The sequence below is a fragment of the Hermetia illucens genome, chromosome 3 (assembly GCF_905115235.1).
Source record: "Hermetia illucens chromosome 3, iHerIll2.2.curated.20191125, whole genome shotgun sequence".
Classification (NCBI taxonomy): Eukaryota; Metazoa; Arthropoda; class Insecta; order Diptera; family Stratiomyidae; genus Hermetia; species Hermetia illucens.
Window position 1 is genome coordinate 94,459,556 of NC_051851.1, and position 22,535 is coordinate 94,482,090.

At 39.9% G+C, this 22,535-nt stretch overlaps 1 protein-coding gene across 3 annotated transcripts; it reads left to right on the top strand.

Moving 5' to 3' along the window:
- The first annotated feature begins 377 nt into the window (after positions 1-377).
- Positions 378-21,447, top strand: LOC119651655 (titin). 3 transcript variants are annotated; one of them, XM_038055338.1, is made up of 10 exons: positions 378-664; positions 5,775-5,926; positions 5,977-6,231; positions 6,283-6,547; positions 6,610-7,081; positions 12,017-12,252; positions 17,315-17,532; positions 17,652-17,690; positions 21,114-21,264; positions 21,326-21,447. In XM_038055338.1, exons 1-10 carry the CDS (start codon positions 566-568, stop codon positions 21,344-21,346), a joined length of 1,908 nt encoding a protein of 635 aa, XP_037911266.1. In that variant the 5' UTR covers positions 378-565; the 3' UTR covers positions 21,347-21,447. The 3 variants fall into 3 exon arrangements, with proteins under 3 accessions (XP_037911266.1, XP_037911267.1, XP_037911269.1); XM_038055339.1 differs by having other exon boundaries at positions 6,310-6,547; XM_038055341.1 differs by lacking the exon at positions 17,652-17,690.
- The last annotated feature ends 1,088 nt before the right edge of the window (positions 21,448-22,535 follow it).

The following is a 22,535-nucleotide window of genomic DNA, read 5'->3' on the forward strand; positions in this document are numbered from 1 at the left end:
GAGTTGCATCTTGCGCATGATTGTAGGAAGTGTTCTTGTTTAAGAGATTGCCAATTTGTAACTTCCGTAGAGTATTTTGTACCTAGCGTTACCAATCTTGGTTATAATCTGCTAATCATTTTGAATTTATTATTATGTAAACATTATTTTTCATGAATTTCAGTTGACTTAGATTCGTTCTTGTAAAATTTGTGTACTTTCATCTAAACAAACGTCACCCTTTCCTGGGTGAATCGAAAGTAAATTGAATGTTTATTTTCATACACAATGCAATTAGAAATAGAAGCCGATGGAGGAGTGAAAATCTATTGATAGGTCACTCTTGAGGGAATGCAACATGCTGCTTGAAACTATACTCGTGCCAATTTGATTGATAAGAGCCTGATTGAAGAGATCTGATTCGATTTGATCTTCTAGTTTTGAATTTATCGCGGTGCATGATTGTCTTTCGATTAAATTACTCTGCTCGCCCGTGCGGGGACAACGTTTGAATAAAATAAAGTTATTACTATCAATATTATCTTTGAACGGTTAAAAACTTACATGGTTTTTAACTCAAGATATAATGGAGCTTGATTTGAAGCTATGCCGGTTCGAAAGTGCACCTTGGGGATTCCGGCTTATCGGTGGCTCTGACTTCGAGTTACCATTGACCGTTGTCAAGGTAGTGAGGATTTAACGGTTTTTGGAAACAATGTGTGATAAGTGATGTGAATTATTGAGTTTTTTCTTTTGTTGGAGAAAGTAAAAAAAAAATGAAGTTGTACATTATGTAATGAATGTTGTCCGAAAAACGAATTGTTCGCGATGAATGTTACACAACTTAAGAATTGATATAAATAGAACAACTTGTTGATTGTCTGCTGCGAGGAAATGTGGATTATAATGGATGCTCCTCGGGAAACGTAACCGTCGGTTGACCTCAAATACCAGTGAATTGTTTGCATATCTCTGAAGATCGCATGTTGACAGTGACAGGGTATCTGATGGATAAATATGTTCTTTTATTTAGATTTATTATCAATTGGTGATCGATCTTAAAGTTTTCTGCTAGTCTTGGTCTCGCAATAAGCCTTTTTATTTGTAATGTTTTATAGTGATGAAACACCTATCTCTGGTCCCATTGTTTTGCCAAAAAATGCAAAGATAACCACCCTATAAAAATGTTGGGGTAATTCACAAATATAATAGTTTCAAGATGGTTATTGAAACTGTAGAATGACTGTTGATGCCGGGGAAAAAATTATAAGAACATAACATTTATATTAAATACAAACGTCATATCCTTTATCTGCGGTAACCGATAGGAGTACTTGGTTCCAGGATGCATCGTCTTCAAATATCTGAAATGTATCATCTAAGTAACGATTTCTCGCCTTGGTTTTTTGATATTTGATTTATTATGGTTTTCTTACCGTACATTTTAGTTTGTAGTCTACGTGAATTCTACCACTTACTTCTAATTGGTTGCGGAAGTAGAGCGCTAGCCTTGCAATCTCATTGCTCTGGGGTCGAATTCCAGTCCCCATGGATGTTTGTGTTCGTTTGTATTTGTCTCGCTACTGTGAGCTTATCATCTGCACAGCGCTAAGTGTGAAAATAATAAAATTGAAGTACAGTCTGACTGAAAATTGAGAACAAAAAAAGCAACAATAGCACCAAAGCTCTTTAACCCATAAAGGAGTGAACAGGAAATACACTTCTAATTTGGGAAGAATTCCTGGTACCCCAGCGTGACTCTCATAAAGTTCATATAAATTCTTCCTGTGCTAGTGTAGGAAGTGCATGCCATAAGTACACTAAAATGATTCAGTTTCAATAGGTCCGTCTCGCTGACAGTCCATAACATTGAAGGAGGCAATGTGGTCAGCTTTGCGGTCGAGCGTGATAATTACACTGATTTAACGGCGATATTAATTCATAATTGAGCCGTATCTTTGCCACCATTGAGATTCGAGATTCGACTTTCCATAGGCAAAGCTCAGTATTCCAACCACGAATTATCCAAATTTTAATCATCAAACTATATTTCCCTACAAGAAGAATGGTATGAAAAGTAAGAAGATAAATTTAGGATTGTCGAAGTAGTTAAGACTAACGTGTGCGCAACATACCGCATAAATATACGATATAGATCTTCATCAGGTATGTCGGTACATTCCAATGGCCGCTCCGAGGAGCCTAATTAGTATCGTGGCGCACCAATTTGATGCCACAAACTCCTAAGGCCATGACTTCTGTGGAAAGGGAAAGGGAGCAAAATCTAGTTCGAAGGATAGTAGAGACTGTTTTAAGGTCCCCGAAGAATTATTTACGTAGTATTGGCAGACTGGTTCCAGCTAAAGGTGGCAATCACACAGAAAGGGACTGAGCATTTCGCCTTCTTTCCCACAACTTCCGCTCGGATTTCCGTCTAGCTTATCCGACCGTCAGATCATTCTCCTTTACGTTCTTATGGCCGGATACCCAGCGGACGGTGACTTTGAGCCTGTCGTATAGACTGTTCAATGCGTTACTGCACTACCCGACCATCCTGGAGGGTGTCGCCTTTGAGCACAAAGAAAAAGAATAGGTATTTACAAAACGACATATAAAGAAGTCGAAATACCGGAAGTTCGCGCTTCGGATATAAAGGTTTTGTGTTCATCTTATATAAGAAACTTCAACGCACATTTTTCTATCCGTATATAGCTATAAATCCAACATACTCCTTCATATTTTTCCAAACTACAAGGGATACGTACATATTACAGCCATAGATATTATCTTCACCCTGAACAAACAAACTGCCCATTTCCGAATACTGTACATATATATGCACGTATATAAATTGATCGTTCCCGTATTTCCGATTTTTTTCGTGCGTAAAAGCATACACATGTACATATATAGTACGTATATTAAATACGGCCGGTTTCATGTACAGATATATTTAGAATTAGACTCTACCCGCAAACTTCATTAGCACGCATATACTATAATATATACCTACATACACACATGTCTGTTTGGAGTAATTGATATTCATATGCAAATGACTAGTAAACTAAAACAAAATAATTCGTTGCGACCCCATTCAAATGAACTTACTTCGTTGTGGTATTGACGAGTTGGTATGTGATGATGACGTCATGCACGTTGTAGAATGCACTAAATTCACAAAAAATTGCAAAGTTTCACCTCCTATATTTTTGTTAATAATAGTTGGATTTTCTCCTTGACCAAATTATGCATTATGTTATCCCTTACACCCACGCCAAATTTTATACTTCTGGGATGAACATAAGGGGGGTGAGAGTGAGACCTGTTACACTTTTTGATGATCACATTTTGAGCCCTCACTCCCCTATGTCTTACCCGATATCAAGTATGGAACTAGTTTCGAAAAGTACTAATTCAAAATCTGGAAATGCAACTATTTCAACATCAAAATTAAGTTGAGGCCTCTCTGCGCCGATGTTCTCTCTCTGGTACTATATATGAGTATTAAATGGAAAGGGTTACCACTGCTACTCGGAAGCTCCAGCTTTCATCAGTTTACATCTCCGTTGTTTCATCGGAGTATTTTGACTTGAGACAACAAAGAATGAAGAACTTCGTTGATATATAGGCAGAAAGCTCGACGAAATATTGATTAGAAAGCGGAAGTGAAGCTGGATTGATTACACAATAATGTAGGGCGACTTCTCCATTGCGAGTGATGCCATGCAATGCGAAACACTATGGCCGAGTGAGTCGTTCTAGAACTACGTGGGGTAGAACAGCGGAGGAGGAGGCAACCTTTTCGGAGAATCGTGGGGTGAATGAACGGAATGCGATGGGGTTGACTTGGTATGCCACAAAGAGGGGCAACTAATTGGAGGAACAATACGTATTCGCATGTTGTGGGGGTTTGCCGTTTTATCCACAACAGGTGGAATTTCACCGGACATCATACTTTTGAAAAATGTCGTGAATTGCTCCCCTCACCTCTTCTGCTGGTTACGACCATCAGGAAGTTCTAGTTGAAACGATATATGGTTTTGAAATCATTGTTATTTAGGCTTCTGCTGCCCTGACAAACAATAGGATGGAATTAGTTTTTCCATGACGCACACTATTCTGCACTTTCCTTATTTTGTTACCTTAATCGAAATCCAGCCCATCACAGTTACCTTTGCCTCCAGGGTTTAACATAGTCCGCAGCTCCTAATGTTCGTTGATCTACTTCCACATTTCCCTAGCCAGCCAGGTCTGCAACGTCTTTTCGGGAAAGTCGGCGTTCGGTAATCTGGGCCGGAATTTTTCAGACGAGATGTTAGAAACAGAATCGCAGTCTACTAGAGAGCACTAAACAGTCCGTCAGATTTACCTGGGTACAAAGCATAATGTCGGAAGAGGGAGTTAATACGGTCTAGAGTCCCAGGTACCCATGTCCAGAATTATGACTCAAACTACGGAAAGTGAGCATTCTGGATCTCCTTGATACTGTTAGCTAGCAGCGTGCCCACACTCTAGAAACTAACCAAAAACCTCTTTCGATGGCCAAAGGTGAAAGCGGTAATATCTTTCTCTATCTGAAATGCAGACCATTCTCTATCCAAAATCTAGAAATTTCTATTCTTAAACCTCAGCCGAAATCAACTATTAGAAGGAAGACGACCTCTGCTCACCTGCATGTGCTTGGTATATAACTCAAAGTTACAGTTTCAAGGGAGGAAGGCTTTTACATCTCTTTCAAGTCATTTGCAGCCGGTTATTTCACTAGTTCAAAGTTGTCCTTTGTCCAATTTATTCTAGCTTCCGAATATCTCTTCTTTACGAGTTCAGTGTCAGTTTCGATCGCAATATCGATGGATGCAATCCCATATCGATTTTTTGTGCGTAATCAAAGCATATTACGCTGTTGCTCCAATGTGACATCTTCGTTTCCATTACCATGAGGCGGTGTTTTAAATAGTGGGGAAGCACTCAAAAGCATGGGGGGAGACATGTTGAACGACACTGCGGTAAATTTTGGATTTGAAACATTTGTTAATGAGTCGATCCTGAAGGAAGCCAGTTGTGGAGCACTACTTCATCCATGAAGCGCTGAGCCATGAAACGATTTTCTTAGTGCAGTTCACCATTGACAGTATTGATCCAAGATACTTGAATCGCTTAGTGTTGGGCAGGTCGTTGTTGTTAACAGTGATAGTGCCCACTTCATTGGAACGATTATTTCACTTTGGAGCAAATTCTAATAGCTCCGTTGGGAGATGTTGGGAAAACGCCATCTGCATAGAGCAGTATCTAGGGCACTGGACGACAGTGACGAGAGGGCGCTTCCTTAGTGAACACCGACGAAGACACGGAGCGGTTTTGATATATTTGCCACATTTCGAATTTTACTCTTCAGATGCCGGTAGAGTAGATTAACCTAGCGGACGAGTTTCACTGGAATTAGGTGTTGCCGCAGTGCTCACCAGATAAGTTTGTGCGGCATACGGTCAAAAGCCTTCCCTAAATCCAGAAATGCCATATATGCAGTATTACTCAATAAGTAATCATGTAGCGTATATTGCGTCACTATTTCCGCAGTTTGTGATCAACCCCTCCTCGTTCATGATAATCTGAACTCTATAGCAAATATAGTGGTCAAGAATGCATACAAAAAACTCCATGGTATGGGATAATAATCGAATTGAACGGTACTTTGAACATATTTTGGACAGCCTTTTTTTTCCTCTGGTTGTTTTGGTTCATTTCAATTGGTTGTTTTATTCACTCACATATTTACTTTCCATGCTTTACAGGTAGCTGAAGAAAGTCTTGCTGAGAAAGCGGGTATGCAGGTAGGGGATGTAATCCTCAAAGTCAACGACGAACCAACTGCTGAACTGAGTCACACACAAATGCAAAAACTGATATCCAGTTGCGGCAATAACTTTCTTTTAACCGTTTACAGGTAGAGTAATTGCACCTTGTCTACTTCATTTTAATCATTTTCTTTTAAAGAGAGGAAAGGCAGGAAGAAAATGGAGACACTGAGGTTGAAGTGGTGAGTGCTTCTGAGATCCATAAAATGGAAGAGCAATGTCAGCAAGAAGTCATTCAAAGTACCCAGGCAGTTACTAGTGAAACAACTGAAATTCATGAAGCGCAGAATGTTGAAGAAGTGACACAGGAAGAAATTTCAGAAGTTTCAAAAACCGTAGAGGAAATAACTTCAAATGACGCAGAGGAAGCACTGACCAACGAAAATGCTACAAAGTAAAAACTTTTTTCCTATGTTAATTTGTGTGTAAGTTATTATACCTCTAGTGCCAACCTCAATGCCGTTTTTCCCAGATCCGCGGTTTGCACCAGCAGCGAAGTATTTCGAACTATTAAAGAAGAATCGACAATGACTGCGACCGAAATGGAGAAGGAGAAACGTAAGTGGACAACATTTTTACAGAAGCCGAATCGCCCGATTCCTAAAACTAAACTTGAGCAAGAGCAAGAAATCAAGAGACAACAATACAGAGTGCAAATTGTTAAGCAACAAAAGCCAAAAGTGGCTCCAGATCGAATTCCTACTCCGCCGGTACTTTCAAATCAAGTTCATATTCAATTTTCTATGAATTTCATCATTTCTCTCGGTTTCAGCCTGAAATACCAGAAGAACCGGAACCAGAACCTGAGCAAATAACGAAAATAGAAGAGGAACCCTGTGAGCCTCCAACTGACAGCGAGGTTCCAAACTTGGAGCCAGTGCAAGAGGAGACTTTACCAGCTGTTGAGGAGGCAGATCAAACTGAAAATAGAACGGAAAACGTCGAGACTCCAAGCCAAAATGAGACCGAGCCGCAAGAAATTGCAGTACCTGAACCAGAACAACCGCAGAAAACAGAGGAGGAGCTGATGTTTGAAAAGCAGCTGGTGGATATTCAGAAACAATTGCTGGCATTGTCTTCATTGCCATCAACAATCCAAGCAACCTTAGATGCGGTAACGAGGCAACTGAGCGGTCTAATGCCAAACTTACAATTGGATCTGCCAGTAGTTGCGACATCTGACAAAAATTCTGGATCGTGCACAAAGGAAGAAGATGTTACTAACGACGAAAGTAAAGATGAAAGTAAGTACATGATAAAATAAATCTGATAACTCTCTCCCATAATCGGGCTCTAAGTAACCTTCACTGATGCCGGATTTTATCTAATACTAACACTAAGAACCCAGCTGTTTGGTTCAAATCATCCTTATTATTTTATGCTTTTGTATTTATTATTTGATTCCAATCATCTCTGGAAAGCTTTAAATATAGTTCTTAAATCTAATGAATAGGTAACAATGTCCCAAGCAATTGCTGGGGTTTTCTCTATTAACATTAACGTTTGTTTTCGTTTCTTTTATGTCGTTTTTTTAGTTATTTAAATTTAATTAGAAGATCATTATTAATTTAATTGTGAAAAAAGAATTTTTCATTTTTTTTTAATTTGTCGCTAATGTAGCCGCCTTTCTGCGGTCCTGAAGGTTAAGGCTCTTTTCAGCCTGTTGGATTTTTTATGAGAAAAAATTCTCTTAGCCACTGTGTTGGGGTGACTCCTCAGTCTGGCTTCTGTTGATTTTCACCTGAGGGAAATTTTTCGTTCGCAAAGTGAAAGTTATTGGCACACACGTTGACTCATTTACCTTCCACATCTGAAGGCCCTAGATGCCGTGTAGATGGGATACAGTATAGGATTGAGGAACTTCTGCCCCTGCGTCTAGATAAGATACATTGTGGGACCGAATACACTCCCTTGAAGAACTCCAACTGTGACCTTATGTTATTCACTAAGAATATCTTTGTATTTCGCCTGGATTCTTCGTTTCGTTGAACACATATTAATAGTTTGTTGAAGTAGCCAGGGAGTATCCGTTTGATCTAATTAACAAGACCAGTATGCCCAACTTTATGACTGCACGACATCTAGGAATGCTGCTGTGAAATATCCTCTTCCTTCGAGAGTATTGTTTATTTCTGATACACGTCGGTGAACTTGCTCTTTTGTATTGTGCTGTTTCCCACAACAGATGATCTGAAATCATGTTACTGTTTGCTAGGATTGGCAACAATTTCTGGAGTAGAAGTTTTTGGAAAACTTTTGGTGCTTTGAGAAAAAGGCTTATCAGTCTGCACGATTTTGTTTGGCTGACATCCTTCCCAGCCTTTGGAATTATTGTTACAATTGCGTCCTTCCAACTATTTGGGACACGACAGCCCAGCGCTCTAACCACTTGAGCCATCCGGACACATTTCAATATGAAAGAAGTGATTATATCATATTCCTTAGCTGTTCTCTGGTTGCCTTTAATGATACTTTGAATTTCTTTTAATGATGTTTACAGGTGATCCATTTTGGTGCTGACTGGACCTAAAGGAAGTTCAAATGGTATTTGGGGACGAATTGGTTTGAATATTTCTTCCAGGTGACACCTCACTATCATCAGACAACTAGCTTGGAACTGTTTGACACATTACTTCGGGCTAGCCCTCCCACTCTCCTGCTTTGGGAGCCTTCAAGTCAGGGGATCCCTTTCACCGACGGAGGGAAGTAGAGGAAGGAAGTTGTTAGTTCAGAGAACCCCTTGCCGTTTGGTCCCTCCGCCGGTCGAGTTCAATCTTCTTCGTACTAAGAAGGGCCCGAATAAAATGCGTCCGACTCTAGCTACCAGCGCTTTTCAGCATCTCTCTGACAATGTTGTCTGGAGAGAGCTCCCCTGTGTCTACATAAACCTGCTGACAAAAGCCGCCCCACCTTTCAAAAGAGAAAACTGAGTGTTCCGCGTCATCAACCACTCCATTGCAGAACACACAATCAGGAGATCGCGACTTCCCAATCCTGTGCAGGTAAGACTGAAAACTTCCATGCCTGCTTAGAAGTTGGGTAAGGAAGTAATCAATCTTACCGTGCGTTTTGTTCAGCCACAGGTCTAAATTATCGATGAGTTGCTCAGTCCATCTGCCTCTTGGTTAATTTTGCCAAGAGAGCTGCCACGGTAAGGGTGCGTTGAAGTTCTTCACGGGCAACCACCTCTATTAAGTGTTCGTCCTTACGGCGGTAGATAACTTTAGGCTCTTTGACAAGGAGGACAACGGGGATCACTCCAGCGATCACGATCACGGCTGGCTCTGAGACAGTGCGATAAGCAGACGCCACACGCAAAGCTTCCCATCTCTACACTTGAGCAAGGCGCTTACGATGCACCTCCTTGCTGCTTTGATTTGCTCGAAAAAGCTCTTCTTTGAGTCGAGCATTAAACCAAGGTATTTAGCCGCTGGTTTTGACTCTATAGTTAACTAACCGATCGATATGGGATGCAGGGTGGGGATTTTCTTTCTGGTCAAGATGACTACTTCGGTTTTTTCCAGCGCAAGGCTAAAGCCATGAGCAGTCATCCGCTTACTCGTCGCATCAATATGCCAAGTCTGCTTTGCGCCTGTTCAACAGTGCGTCTGGCAACAGGTGCCGCAACGTCGTCTGCATAATCGATCAGGCGCGACTCTTCAGGCGTATCGAGTCTCAGCAGACTATCATAGGAAGCGTTCCAGAGGTCTGGCCCTAGGATGGATTTCTGTGCTACTCCCGACGTGATTTCCATCCTCTTTGGCCCTCTAGCGTCTCATAGAGCAGGGCACCGTCTTTCAGATAATCCCTCAATATCCGCAAGAGATAGCTTGGCACGTGGAATGAGTTTTCTAATGTGCCTAACATATCTGTCCATCCTACGAAATTGAAGGCATTTCTGATATCAAGTGTTATGAGGCTATGTGCCTCGGCTCGATGAACCGCATCCATGACCTCCATAACAACATCCACTGTGGATCTCCCTGTTCTGAACCCGAACTGCCTTGGGGAAAAGTCCCCGGCAACGCGGATCGCTTTAGCGGCTCTACCCCTGATGAGCTCTTCGAGCACTTTCCCGGCCGTGTCAAGCAATACACAGCGGTTGGTACGCAGTCGGCGGCTCAAGGTCCCCCCCAACAATGGTACCAGTCTATACCAAGTGCATGGTTTAGCATTCATACTGGTGGATGCAAGACCTACTTAAATCTCTACCGAACTAAGGTGTACGGCACCCGTGTTTAAACGCAACACCACGCCGAGGCCCGAAGGTCCCTTCTCGCTTGATCATAACCAAGAATTCCCACGAGTTCACCCGAAGTATAAGAGTCCAGGGGCTATCTCGGTTCTCATGGTACCAGTATACCCCTGGTGAGGTTTCGTGACCAATTTGCCACTTCAGATGAGTCCCGGTAGTCGGATGTATTTATATCCGGTGAAAAAAAAATTGACACTTCCCTACCCCGTTCCCATTAAACGCACTGTTAATCGCTGCGTGTATGGGAGTTCACAGTCCTAACCTTCACAACAAATTTCGTGACAATCGTTTCTGAGTCGGTGTGACAGACAGGCAGAGGGACTTTGAACTGATTTTAATAAGACTTTGTTTTACACAAAAAATGGATATTGGACATTTTTGAGACTGGTCTTCATCCACGACAAACGTGAAGGGATAGCGAACATATCAAATCCATTTATTTTGTTCTTGTCCGAGAAGTGCAGCTCCAGCTTCAGACGTTACATGAATTTGAACAGCAACTTTCAAATCATTAACTCGACCCTGAGTTTCTTAAAAAATTCCTAGGTCTGTCGCGGTCATAGTTGGGTGTAGAGGCACCAATGTCCGGTATGCGACTTGTAATGACTTTTGATAGCTTAGATTCAGTATTTGGTCAAGCAAAATTCCATGCTGACATCACCATTGTGCCTATCAGTTATATGCAACAGACTTCTAAGCTGGAAGTACAAGCGTACAATTTGATGATAGGTGCACATGAAGTGCGTCAATGTCCTTGACACGTAGGCCATATTTATTTAGAAAACCATTACCTATAGCACATTCAGTAGTCGTGCCAGAGAGTGCCACACTGACCTTGCCAGTGTGGATTTGTGTCTGCCTAGCAACGCCCTACCGTAGTGAGTCGCAATGAGGTTTCAAACAAATCTCTTCGGTCTCTCTAACTAAAAATAGGGTAGTGGTTCTTTTGGCCATGCAGCTTAACAACCGCAACTGTGCCACAATGCATGAACTGCTGAGTTGGGCATATATAAAGATATTATTTTCTTCTGCTTGAAATGTGTTTGACTGAATATAACATGCTTCTGCGGTCAACCACCAGTAATTACCACAGCATAACACAATGACGAATAAAGTATTCGTATTAAGGGGGCCATTCCGAAATTTTCTGTGAAGAACTGCATAAAGATACAAATACGAATTTTTCACCATATATTTACTGATATTTTGAGCGTGCATAATAAACGACATTTCGCAAACTAGGATTATTAAAAAATATTAAAAGCTAAATTTTTGGTGCCGTGTTAAACTTTTTTTGTGAATTTAGGCGTTTTTTTAAGGCTTCTTTATTGAATAAAAAAAAAACTTCTTAATTATCCTAGTTTGCGGACCGTAGAAATATGTTTTGAATAAGTCATGAGAATTTCAAAGAATTTCGTTGGATAGATTTTTGGTTATGGTGGCAGCCGATTTTCAACATGTAGTTCCGGGAAAAACGCATTTAAAAAGTAGAATGCGATTTTTAGCCATAAAACCTTAATTGGCCATTAATCTGCTATACCTAGTCTATAAACTTTAGGCCATAGTTAGATACTAGACAGCTCCCCCTTGCCCCTCAAGGGGGGTAATCAGTGCGAGTACGCGGTCACCGAGTCAGTCGACTCCCACTGGTTTTCCGTACTGAGCCTTAAATTTCGTATTTGCTCATTAAATGGTAGTGCATGTTATACCAGATTGCCAGATGTTATGATAGCTTCCTCCGTAAGTAATTTGCAAGATGACAGTTTCTTGCACCTTCCTTACCTGTCTCCTGAAGCGCAATTTAGCAGTTTAGACTGAAGCTATCCATTCCTTCTCCTTTCACTACAGGACTTGGGGCGGGTTTTGGTAGAGTTCCGTCTTTGATGGAGCCATTTTAATGTTTATCACTTTAATTCTATTTCAGATATGAATGAGGTCAAAAGCGAATCTACAGAGGAAGTGATCAATGTTGTGCAAACTGCGGGCACCACTGAAGAAGTAACTATGAGTGAATCGTATGAAGAACAGACAATAGAGGAGCACATGAGCGAAGTGAAGGAAGAACATGCTTATCAGCAATCGATCCAAGAGACAATCGTACAGGAAGAACATTTCGAACAACAATTCTCGGCGGAAGAACATCAATCAAAGTCGCAAAAGGTTAGTAGACAATTCAGATCTTTATTCAGGGATAATTGGACCAGTTTATATCGTTATTGCAGCATCGAAGAGTGCGATTTCAATTTTGAATCCCGTTTTTACTCTTCAAAACTTGGCTATGATCTTCAGTAGAGCAAATTTTTCAGTTTCTTGAAATTTTTGGTATAACTTCTTGATCATAACTGATTTGTTGAATTGTTGGTTACCTCAAATTTTATATTTTAACCATTATTTGGAAACTTCATTTTGCTACACTACTTCTCAACGAAATGATATTGATGTACATAGAAGGATCAATTATTGTCATTAATATTAAATAATTGTCATTATTAATTGATGCTTTTTCAATGGAAGGAATATATAGGATGAAACCTCGTAATTTGTTAGCTATATCACTGGGGCTAGTATTTCCCGGAGGACTCGTGTCGAGGCCATTCATCGCTTTTCCTGCAGTCTGATTCCGCTTACGATTTACTTAAGGGGCTTTTCCAATGTGACGCTCGATATTTTAACCTTTCTCAGAAACGGTTGTATCGATTGACACTAAATTTGGTGGGAAGGTGGGAACTATGAAGGGCCATGCATGCAGTGAGTTACATCGTTTTATGTGGATCTTAAGGGAAGAGTCTCCATATATGCAAAAGGGGGTGTCAATTTTTTTTCACCAAATATGTTCATGAGGAATGTGCTGATATTTAATGCAAAAGGGGGAGGGCGAGGATTGGAAAATGGTCATCTCTATCTCGGACCCATTGTCAGAGCCTACCGAAAGGAAAAATCTGAAAAAATATTATAAAGTTGCGACTGTTTTGAATTTTTTTTTGACAATAAAAAGAAATGTAATCTTTTCAATCTGTTTATCATGTTATCATTGGGGTCTTGAATTATGATACAGAGTGATTAATTAATAAATTTAATAATTGTTTATATTTGTTTTTTGCGGTCGTAGTGGACTCCTCGATTTGTAGTAATCTGAAACCAAAAATTTAAACGTTTTCTTATACTGTATACTTGGTCTATCCTCCAAACCACGATTATCATTTTGGCTTACAAAACATCGCGTCTATTTTTCATTGAAAATCCAGAGTAAAAATAAGATATTATAATCAAAAATGCCTAATCGTTATTTGGAGCTGAACTACAGATGTGCGGAATAATGCGTAAAAATTTCAGCCTGATCGGTTCAACAGATTTTTAGTTTTGCTTCCCACTTGGTTTGAGACAAACGTGTGGAAAATTTTCGTTTTGTATGCTCGTCAACATGCTGAATTTTGGTAAATATTTTGAATTTCGATCCAAATTCAATTCCAACATACTCTACTTTCAAAATGTGCATAAAACCAAAAATCCATTTCTGGAAACCGTCACATGGGAAAATCCCCTTAGTACAGAACAGTTCGAGCTGATATTTTGAATATCATCGTTCAAGCTTTTGGGGGTTCGTTTTTGCTTTTTTGTGTAGGCAGCACAAGGTAGTAGGTTTTGTTCCTCAGCATTATCTGCATTTGATATAGTCCGTATCATGCAATGAGTCCATATATACACAACTGACTTCTGAAAGTTGATTACGTCAGATTCAAGTTTTGGTTTCTTGGCCTGAATCACAGCTTTCCTTTCTTTTTTTCGATAATTAAAAATTAAAAAGTTAAAAAGACAATTTTTAATAAAACAAGTAGACAAAAACCGTAGTGATATGCTTGTATAAGGTTTACATGGATCCGATAGACATATACACTACATTCCTCTTTATCCGGTAAATTGTTGATTTACCTCGCTGAAATCCTCCCTCTTATATTCACCAGTTACGACTCAGACAAAAAATTCCAACATTAATTCTAAAATTTAATATTATTCATAAGTTTTTTCCAACAATTTCGAAGTCAGACGCTAGTTTGAGGAGTCAAGCAACCCCTCGAGTCTACATCCTTCACCAACGTTTAGAAATGTAGAGCAATTAACAGCCAGTTATTGTAGTGTTAATACACTCGTACAGTATCTTTCTTCATAATACAATGTGAACCCTAAGGAAATATGCAAAGCTTCAACTTCGATCAGTAATAAAAACCAAGGTTTTCCATATAGATTGACAAAACACGGCTTTGTTATTTGAGTGACATATTTGTTTAATATTGTTAAAGCCCAAAAGCTCCTTTCATTTCTGATTTTGTAACTCCACTCCCAATTTTTGATTCATCATTATCAACGGCGCAACAACCGATATCCGGTCTAGGCCTGCCTTAATAAAGAACTCCAGACATCCCGGTTTTGCGCCGAGGTCCACCAATTCGATATCCCTAAAAGCTGTCCTACCTACGCCATCGCTCCATCCCAGGCAGGGTCTGCCTCGTCTTCTTTTCCTACCATAGATATTGCCCTTATAGACTTTCCGGGTGGGATCATCCTCATCCATCCGGATTAAGTGACCCGCCCACCGTAACCTATTGAGCCGGATTTTATCCACAACCGGATGGCCATGATATCGCTCATAGATTTCGTCCTTATGTAGGCTACGGAATCGTCCATCCTCATGTAGAGGGCCAAAAATTCTTCGGAGGATTCTTCTTTCGAACGCGGCCAAGAGTTCGCAATTCTTCTTGCTATGAACCTAAGATCATTGTCTTGTACAGTAAGAGCTTTGACCCTATAGTGAGACGTTTCGAGCGGAACAGTTTTTGTAAGCTAAAATAGGCTCTGTTGGCTAACAACAACCGTGCGCGGATTTCATCATCGTAGTTGTTATCGGTTGTGATTTTCGACCCAAGATAGGAGAAATTATCAACGGTCTCAAAGTTGTAGTCTCCTATCTTTATTCTTCCCGTTTGATCAGTGCGATTTGATGTTGCTTTCGGTTGTTTTCGGTGCTGACGTTGCCACCATCTATTTTGTTTTGCCTTCATTGATGTGCGGCCCAAGATCTCGCCCCGCCTACTCAATCTGGATGAAGGCAGTTTGTAAATCTCGGGTGGTTCTTCCCATGATATCGATATCGTCAGCATAGGAAAGTAGTTGGGTGGACTTGAAGAGGATCGTACCTCTTGCATTTACCTCAGCATCACGGATCACTTTCTCTTGGGCCAGGTTAAAGAGGACGCATGATAGCGCATCCCCTTGTCGTAGACCGTTGTTGATGTCGAATGGTCTTGATAGTGATACTGCTGCTTTTATCTGGTCAGGGTCAGCCTAGTCAGTCTTATCAATTTCGTCGGGATACCGAATTCTTTCATGGCCGTCTACAGTTTTACCCTGGCTATGCTATCATAGGCGGCTTGAAAGTTGATGAATAGATGGTGCAACTGTTGTCCATATTCCAACAGTTTTTCCATCGCTTGCCGCAGAGAGAAAATCTGATCTGTTGCTGATTTGCCTGGAGTGAAGCCTCTTTGGTATGGATCAATGATGTTCTGGGCATATAGGGCTATCCGGCCTAGCAATATAGCGTAGAATATCTTATAGATGGTACTCAGCAACGTGATACCTCTAGAATTTTTGATTACATCTCTTAAATCAATGCCTTTTAAACCAATTTCATTGTACCATATATCCTTTATGTTTTCCAAGGTGATAAATCCAGATCCAGTGAATTTAGATAATTCATGCTAGCTCTGCCTCTGTTGTCATGGGTGAAGGTATATTCTGTACGCGGAAGCTGTAAATTGTTAATATATTGAACCAAGACGTGTCGTATTTAGTCAATGTACTAACCAGATCACGTTGTACAATAAATTGTATTGGATCACGTCATTCTACAGAAATTATTTCAACCCGTTTTCATAGAAATGCCTTCGTAATATATGAAAGGACATCCGAGTACCAGCGTCTCTTAGGACATCCGAAATACTTTGAGAGGCTGCAGTACGATCCTTTAAAACCTTTCGCAAAGTTAGTCGACTAATCTGAAAAATCTCTGTTTTATCACGAACAATACTGATCTTACCGCCTCAAGACACAACTTCTTTTCTTCTTTAATGTCTGTTGCCTTACCCATATTTATATTTTATATTTAATTTACCGTTACTATAAAATTGAGGTGCAAAATAAAATCTTTTTTTTTTTACTTACATATACGTACTACAAACCTAGCAAATAGTTGAATAGTTTTGATTTGAATAGAATAGAAAAATTCAGAATAGTTATTCTCAACTTAACTTCCCAATTTTTCTGGGAAAAACCACGAAAAGCTTAAATTATAACTTTGGATAGAATGATCCGGCAAATAACAGTTTTAATTTTCTTCTACCTACCTAAGTAGTGGAAAAAGAAATGAAAGTGGCAACATATTTTGGATTTTTCCGCAAAATTTTCTCAAAAAAGTTCATCGATCAAAATTTGGTGGACAGATATGGTGTTATGTTCATGAAGGCAAAACAAGGCGGTGGTATTGACATTTGTATGATAGGTTTCTGGCCATACTACTTGGATGCGTAGCAAGTTGGTTGGTTTTATCGCCGTTTTATATATCAGACTATTCACAGGAGATTCAATTCCCAGCACATTCTCTGAAATTTGATGGAGATGGAAGAGTCTTTGCACACGTTCGATCGCGACGGAAGTTGCGCGACCAAAATTCCGCGCATAAGGGCTGGTGTTAGTGCGGGTATGTGAGGCAGTGCATTGGTGTGGTTTCAGTTCGCACTCAGTACTTATGTCATATTTATTGCAATTGAAAAATTTTTCTTCTAGAATGTTTGTAGCTACATATGTACGCATATAGATTGTTACATAAAATTCGTTTAGTTCACTGAATTTTTGGTAAAAATACCTTTCCTAAAGCAATACGCTGGAAGCTATTATTATATCTGCGCACTGCAAAATGCTGAGATGCTAATCCATAATGTTTGTAGCAGGAAACTTTATTAGAGTTATTTCCGTGCGACACAGAAAAATTTTCATTCACTACGTTTGCGGAGTCTTATTGTCGAAATTTTAAGTGTAATAGCATCTTTGAGAAAGTCAATTTGGAAATACAATATATTAATTTGTAGTGGCCAGATTACAATTACGAAGTATCATTTAAGTACTGGATGTAATGTCAACAAACCTCATATTTTAAATGTAATTCTAGGAACTAGTTATGCTCGAGCTGGAGCACAAGCAACGACTTATAAAAGAGAGAGCATCGAAAAGACCACCACGAGCTTTTGGTCCACTTACTCCTCAGGAGCGTCCTTTGGTTCTACCGGGTGGGAGGAAATGGCGAAGACCTAAAGATGCATACAACGATGAGCTAATAGCAGATATCCTAAGCTCTCAAGCTGAGCTAATTGTTGGTTCGACTCTTGGGTAAATATTTGAATATCATATAGATATGTAATTGTATAAATTTGTTCTTTCTCGGCAATCAATCAAATATCATTTTTTGCGAATCATTTCATTAATGAATCTTCATTAATTGCAAATAGGTCTACATGTGAAAGCACTAACGTAAGCACCGATCCAAGGTAATCATCGTCATTTTTCATATGTCATTTATTTCGCTAAAAATATGAGAAAAATGTAATATGTGTACCCACTTTATGGTGATAAAGTGATGTGTTGTAAGTGTTAAGTCTAAACACATACCCCAACCTCTGACGACTCGTTATGATGTACTGCTAGACAGTAGACACCCTCATCTGACAGCTTTGCATCCTCTTATTGCTAATTATAATTGTAGAAGCAATTTCCAAAAACTTATTTTTAAAGTGTGTCTAACCTCTGTAGTCTGTAGTTCAAAACTGCATAACATTATATTATTTTAACAATAACCATTGTCTTGGCGAAACAGCACTCCAGCTCATTTGATGGCCTCTCGCAATCTTATCTGGTCTGCATAGTAAGAGTCCATAATAGTGGTTTCCTTTTCTAAATACTCCACAATAATTAATGCCACAATTTTCAAGCCAACTTGTGATGTCGGTATTGAGGTTTATTTCCAAGTCATAAAATGTCATTTCGTTTTAGGCTCAAAGTGGAGAATCTAGGTCTCATACATGGTCATGAAATGAGACTAAACATTCTCCTAGCCCGCTTAGGACTTTTCGAGATTCTATTTCGAAATGTCGACTCGTTTTTAAAGTTTTGTATAAAACAAAACCTTATTAAAATCGATTTATTGTCTGTCTGTCTGTCTATCTGTTTCTCTGTCTGTCTGTCACATGCATTTTTCTCGGAAATGGTCATAGCGATTGATACCAAATTTGATGGAAAGGTGGAAAGTGTGAACGCTCACGTATACAGTGAGTTACATCATTCTACGTCGAATTTAAGGTGGGTGTAATTTTTTTTTACCAAATATAGTCACGCGAAGTATCAAATGAAAGGTCTCGTTTAGTACCTTCCGAAGCCGGTCTTAGGTTCGAAATTTGTTTGAAAGTTGGGGTGCGGGGGCTCAAAAGTGATCATTTCTTCCACGGACTCATTCTCAGAAACTACCCAATCGAAAAATCTGAAAAAAATCGAGAGTCTGCCACTATATGGTGCTTAGGCTTCGAAATACCCTCCACACCGATATTTGTTCAAATAAAGTTAACAATAGTATAATTTATACTATAATTTTTATAATAATACTATAATTTTTAGTAATAGATTGAAAAACCCCCTTAAGTTCATTCTAGAGTCACGAAATGTTGCAGCAATGTAGTGGAAATCACACTATTAATAACAAAGTTATAATAGGTCAAACTTGTTGCTTCCGTGCAAATTCAAGACTTTGAATGTCAGCATCACGCGAACGTGAATATTCTCACATAACATATGCATATACTATATGACTTTATGTAAGAAATACACAAAACCTTTCATACCTCAAGCGTTCAGTTTTCGGTTTCCCGACTTGTTTCTTTTGTTAGTCGATTAACATTTTCGGTAGCCAGACCTTTTTCATGTGTAATTCCTTCACAAGGATTTTTCGAATGCTGCCATATGAGGTTCTTTGATTTGCCAACACAACGTCTTCAACTTTCGTCCCCTTCAAAGTAAATCCCATCGGCTGTAACGGACTTACGCTAGCTCTTGATTCAATTCTTGAAACATTCTACATCGTTCTTGTATATGTCCTTCAGAGTTATTTTCGATTTTTGTTTTACCGCCTTTTGACAGTTTAAGCGTGTTCCCCGCAGTGGTTTTTTGACTCAATTGAATGGAAAGAAATCGCAGAGAGGTAGATTAGGCAAGTTCGGTGGTTGTTGGATGGATGCGTATTAGATAAAAAAATATCAGATAATGATGGCATTGCGCGATAGTGTGTTTTTGTGGTCCTCAAAATCCACAAGTAGTCTGCTTAAAAAACCTTCTGTTTTTTACAAATTGCTTCATCGTCTCATAGCGCCCAAAATAATACTCTTTATTAGGGTCTGTTTGTTCGTGTGAAAACAAAACCTCATTAAAATCAGTTTACTCTGACTGTCTGTCTTTTGTTAAGGAGGTGGAAGTCTTCACAAAACACTGGCGCTAAAATCCATCCCCCCCATCACTCTCTGCCCTCCTCTTTGACTGCGGGGCATACAGAGCTGAAGCAACCCCTCCGTTCGCCCTGCGATTGCATTCTCAACGCTGCCTTTTCCAGCCCTCTCAGCTTTCACTGAATTCGCTCCCCCTATGCGTTTCTGATGCTAATTTTTGTGTGTTACAATGCTACAATGTCTCCTCGAGACTCTCCCTCTCTTCCATAATCTAAGAGGAAAACGAGACGAGATATTATCGCAACTGGGAGAACTAGGTGAGCTACCCACTTTAACCCTATACAGAGATTTTCGGTATCCACTATTTCCCGTGAGAAATTGAATGATAGTGTAGTTCATCTCCCCGTGCCTTCTCTGCGCGCCAACCAAAATGTTCGGAATCAGTTTGTTTCTGCACGCTCCTATCATTCTTACCACTTTGTCGATGATTCTGTCCTTGCAAGAACGGCATGCTGGCTACAAGAAAATTTGCTTGACTCGTTGCACGAAAAATGGCAACTAGAAATGGTTGGAATGTTGTCGATGAAACACTAGCGGGTCAGTCAGAAGACCTACTGTAAGACAAAGGCGTGGGTGGGTTGTGAAGCTGTCAAATTTTGGTCCAAGACAAATTGATCCTTTCACGACTGAGTTTTTGTATACACGGAAAGTGAAGACCCACAAATACAGGACAATTATTGCCAGAAGGCTAGGTGGAAGAAAAATTACCGGACAAACTGTATGCCAGGCAAAAATATTAGGTATTTTTTTTCGATTTCTTTACCCTTTAGCTGCCACAGGCATTTTAATTTCTAAAAAATCGCCGCCTTTATACCACAGGCTGTTAACCACTCTAAGGGGTTTGTCTGGTTTACTGACAAGGAAGGTTGCTTTCTTATCTCCAAGCTTGCTCAAATATCCAGGACTTCTACTATTATCTCTAAAGGTCTCCAGAAACTGTTGCCGCGATAAATGCCTGTTAATTCACAAATTAGCCTGATATGTTCCACAATTTTGAGCATGCAGGGGGCTCTTATTTCAATATTAACAATTCAACCTTCTCCAGATAAACAGTTTCGTGCACCGAGTCATGTGCTTGCTGCGTAGCTGGTTCTCCACCAATTACTTTGAACGTTATTAATTTTATTTGCCCATTGGGGACCTTTTGATGTTACTGACGGAGTGACGGTTTTGGTTTTCAAATGTTACAAATAAAGGTAGTACCACGATGTTGAAAAAACAGTCCTGTTGATTCCTAACTACAATAAATAAATCAATCTTTACAAATATATAGACTAGTAGTTCTTGAATTGGAGAACATACAAAAAGTGTTACAGGATTCCATTTGAACCTAACTTCAGTGTTCCTTAGAAATTAGTAAAGACAGCTCAATTTACAGCAAAACATAATTTTTTTAATGAACACTTTCGTTTATATTCCCAGAGTAAATTTTCTCAAATATAAGAAACCGGAAAAGCATATCGATCTGGAGAAAAGTGAGGTGTATAAAGTTATCCATGAGTTGGATCATTCACCAAAACGGGGCATTGAATTTCGTCCTGAGAAAGTCGTTGCTGAAGCGGATGTTCGTAGTGTAAGTTGCCAAAATGATTGTCATCTCCTTCATAATAAAATCAATTATTTCATTTTTCCAGTGCGTGACACCTGTGCCATGAATCCCAGAGTAACTCACGTGAAGGAGTGTTGGACGTGCTTCATTTGATGAGTTTTAACTATTATAAAATTACATTCTAATAAAATATTTAAATAAATGAAAAGAGAAAAAAATCATCACAGTCTTTTCTATGTATAACGTGTGTGTATTTTTGGTGCTCCTAGCGAAAATAAATACAATTGTAAACGGCCTTTGGCGACTCTAGGCAATTATTTTTTATGCTGGATATACGAATATTTCGGGAACAAGGGAAGGGAAGACTTTTCTTCAGGGCAAGGTGTATGACCTACAACACAGTAAAAAACATGATAAATGCAGAAGTCATGAAGGAGGCAAATAATCCAACCAAACACGACGTATATATCTTTGATATGTCTTCTGGAACTTGAGGGATTTGGTGATAGGCCTTGGTTAAATCCAAGGTCGAAAAGATGGGGCAGTTTGCGAGATGATGTGCAAAGTTCTGGATGAGTGGAATAGGATATCGGTCTGGAAGAGTCTGCGCGTTTAGCCTTCTGTAATCCCCACAGGGGCGCCATTCGCCATTTGGCTTAGGCACCATATGGAGTGGGGAAGACCAACAGCTGCCCGAAGGTCTGCAGATACCCTGTTGCATAAGTTGCTCAAACTCTTTCCGTGCAATAGACAGTTTCTGGGGTGGTAGGGGACGCACCTTCGAGAAGATCGGGGAACCAGTGGTATTAATGTGGTGCTGCACATTGTGCTTCACTGATTTAGAGAGACTACACTCGGTAGTAATCTGGCTGAACTTTTGGAGAAGTGCCCCAACACGAGAGTCGGTAATGTCATCTAAAAGTACGAAAAGATTGTTACCTGGGTGAGATGCCATTTGGCCCGACGAATTAAGGTTGGTCGTGGGATCTAAAAGAGACTTGTTTTGCAAGTCCACCAGCAACTCATAGTGGCGCAAGAAGTCTGCGGCTAGTATGGGGAAGCTGACATCCGCCAGGACGAATCACCACGAAAACGTCCCACGCAAGTCAAGACTCACGTCCACTTGCCTATACACGTAAGTGTTGATTTGGGAGAAATTTTCTGCCGCCAGTTTCAATGGTTGCGGAAATAGCCGATGGTGCCGGGATACGGGAAGAACCGGAACCTCCGCACCAGTATCTACAAGGTAGTTGTAGATAGATGGCTGTCGCCAGGACCCCCGCGGATCTAGTTTT

What these genes read in the sequence shown, in the direction of transcription:
- LOC119651655 (XM_038055338.1), top strand. Translation starts at nt 566, where the DNA reads ATGGAGCTTGATTTGAAGCTATGCCGGTTCGAAAGTGCACCTTGGGGA. An exon ending in TTTCTTTTAACCGTTTACAG is followed by an intron (nt 5,927 to 5,976) that starts GTAGAGTAATTG and finishes TTTCTTTTAAAG; the next exon opens with AGAGGAAAGGCAGGAAGAAA. An exon ending in ATCAATCAAAGTCGCAAAAG is followed by an intron (nt 12,253 to 17,314) that starts GTTAGTAGACAA and finishes ATGTAATTCTAG; the next exon opens with GAACTAGTTATGCTCGAGCT.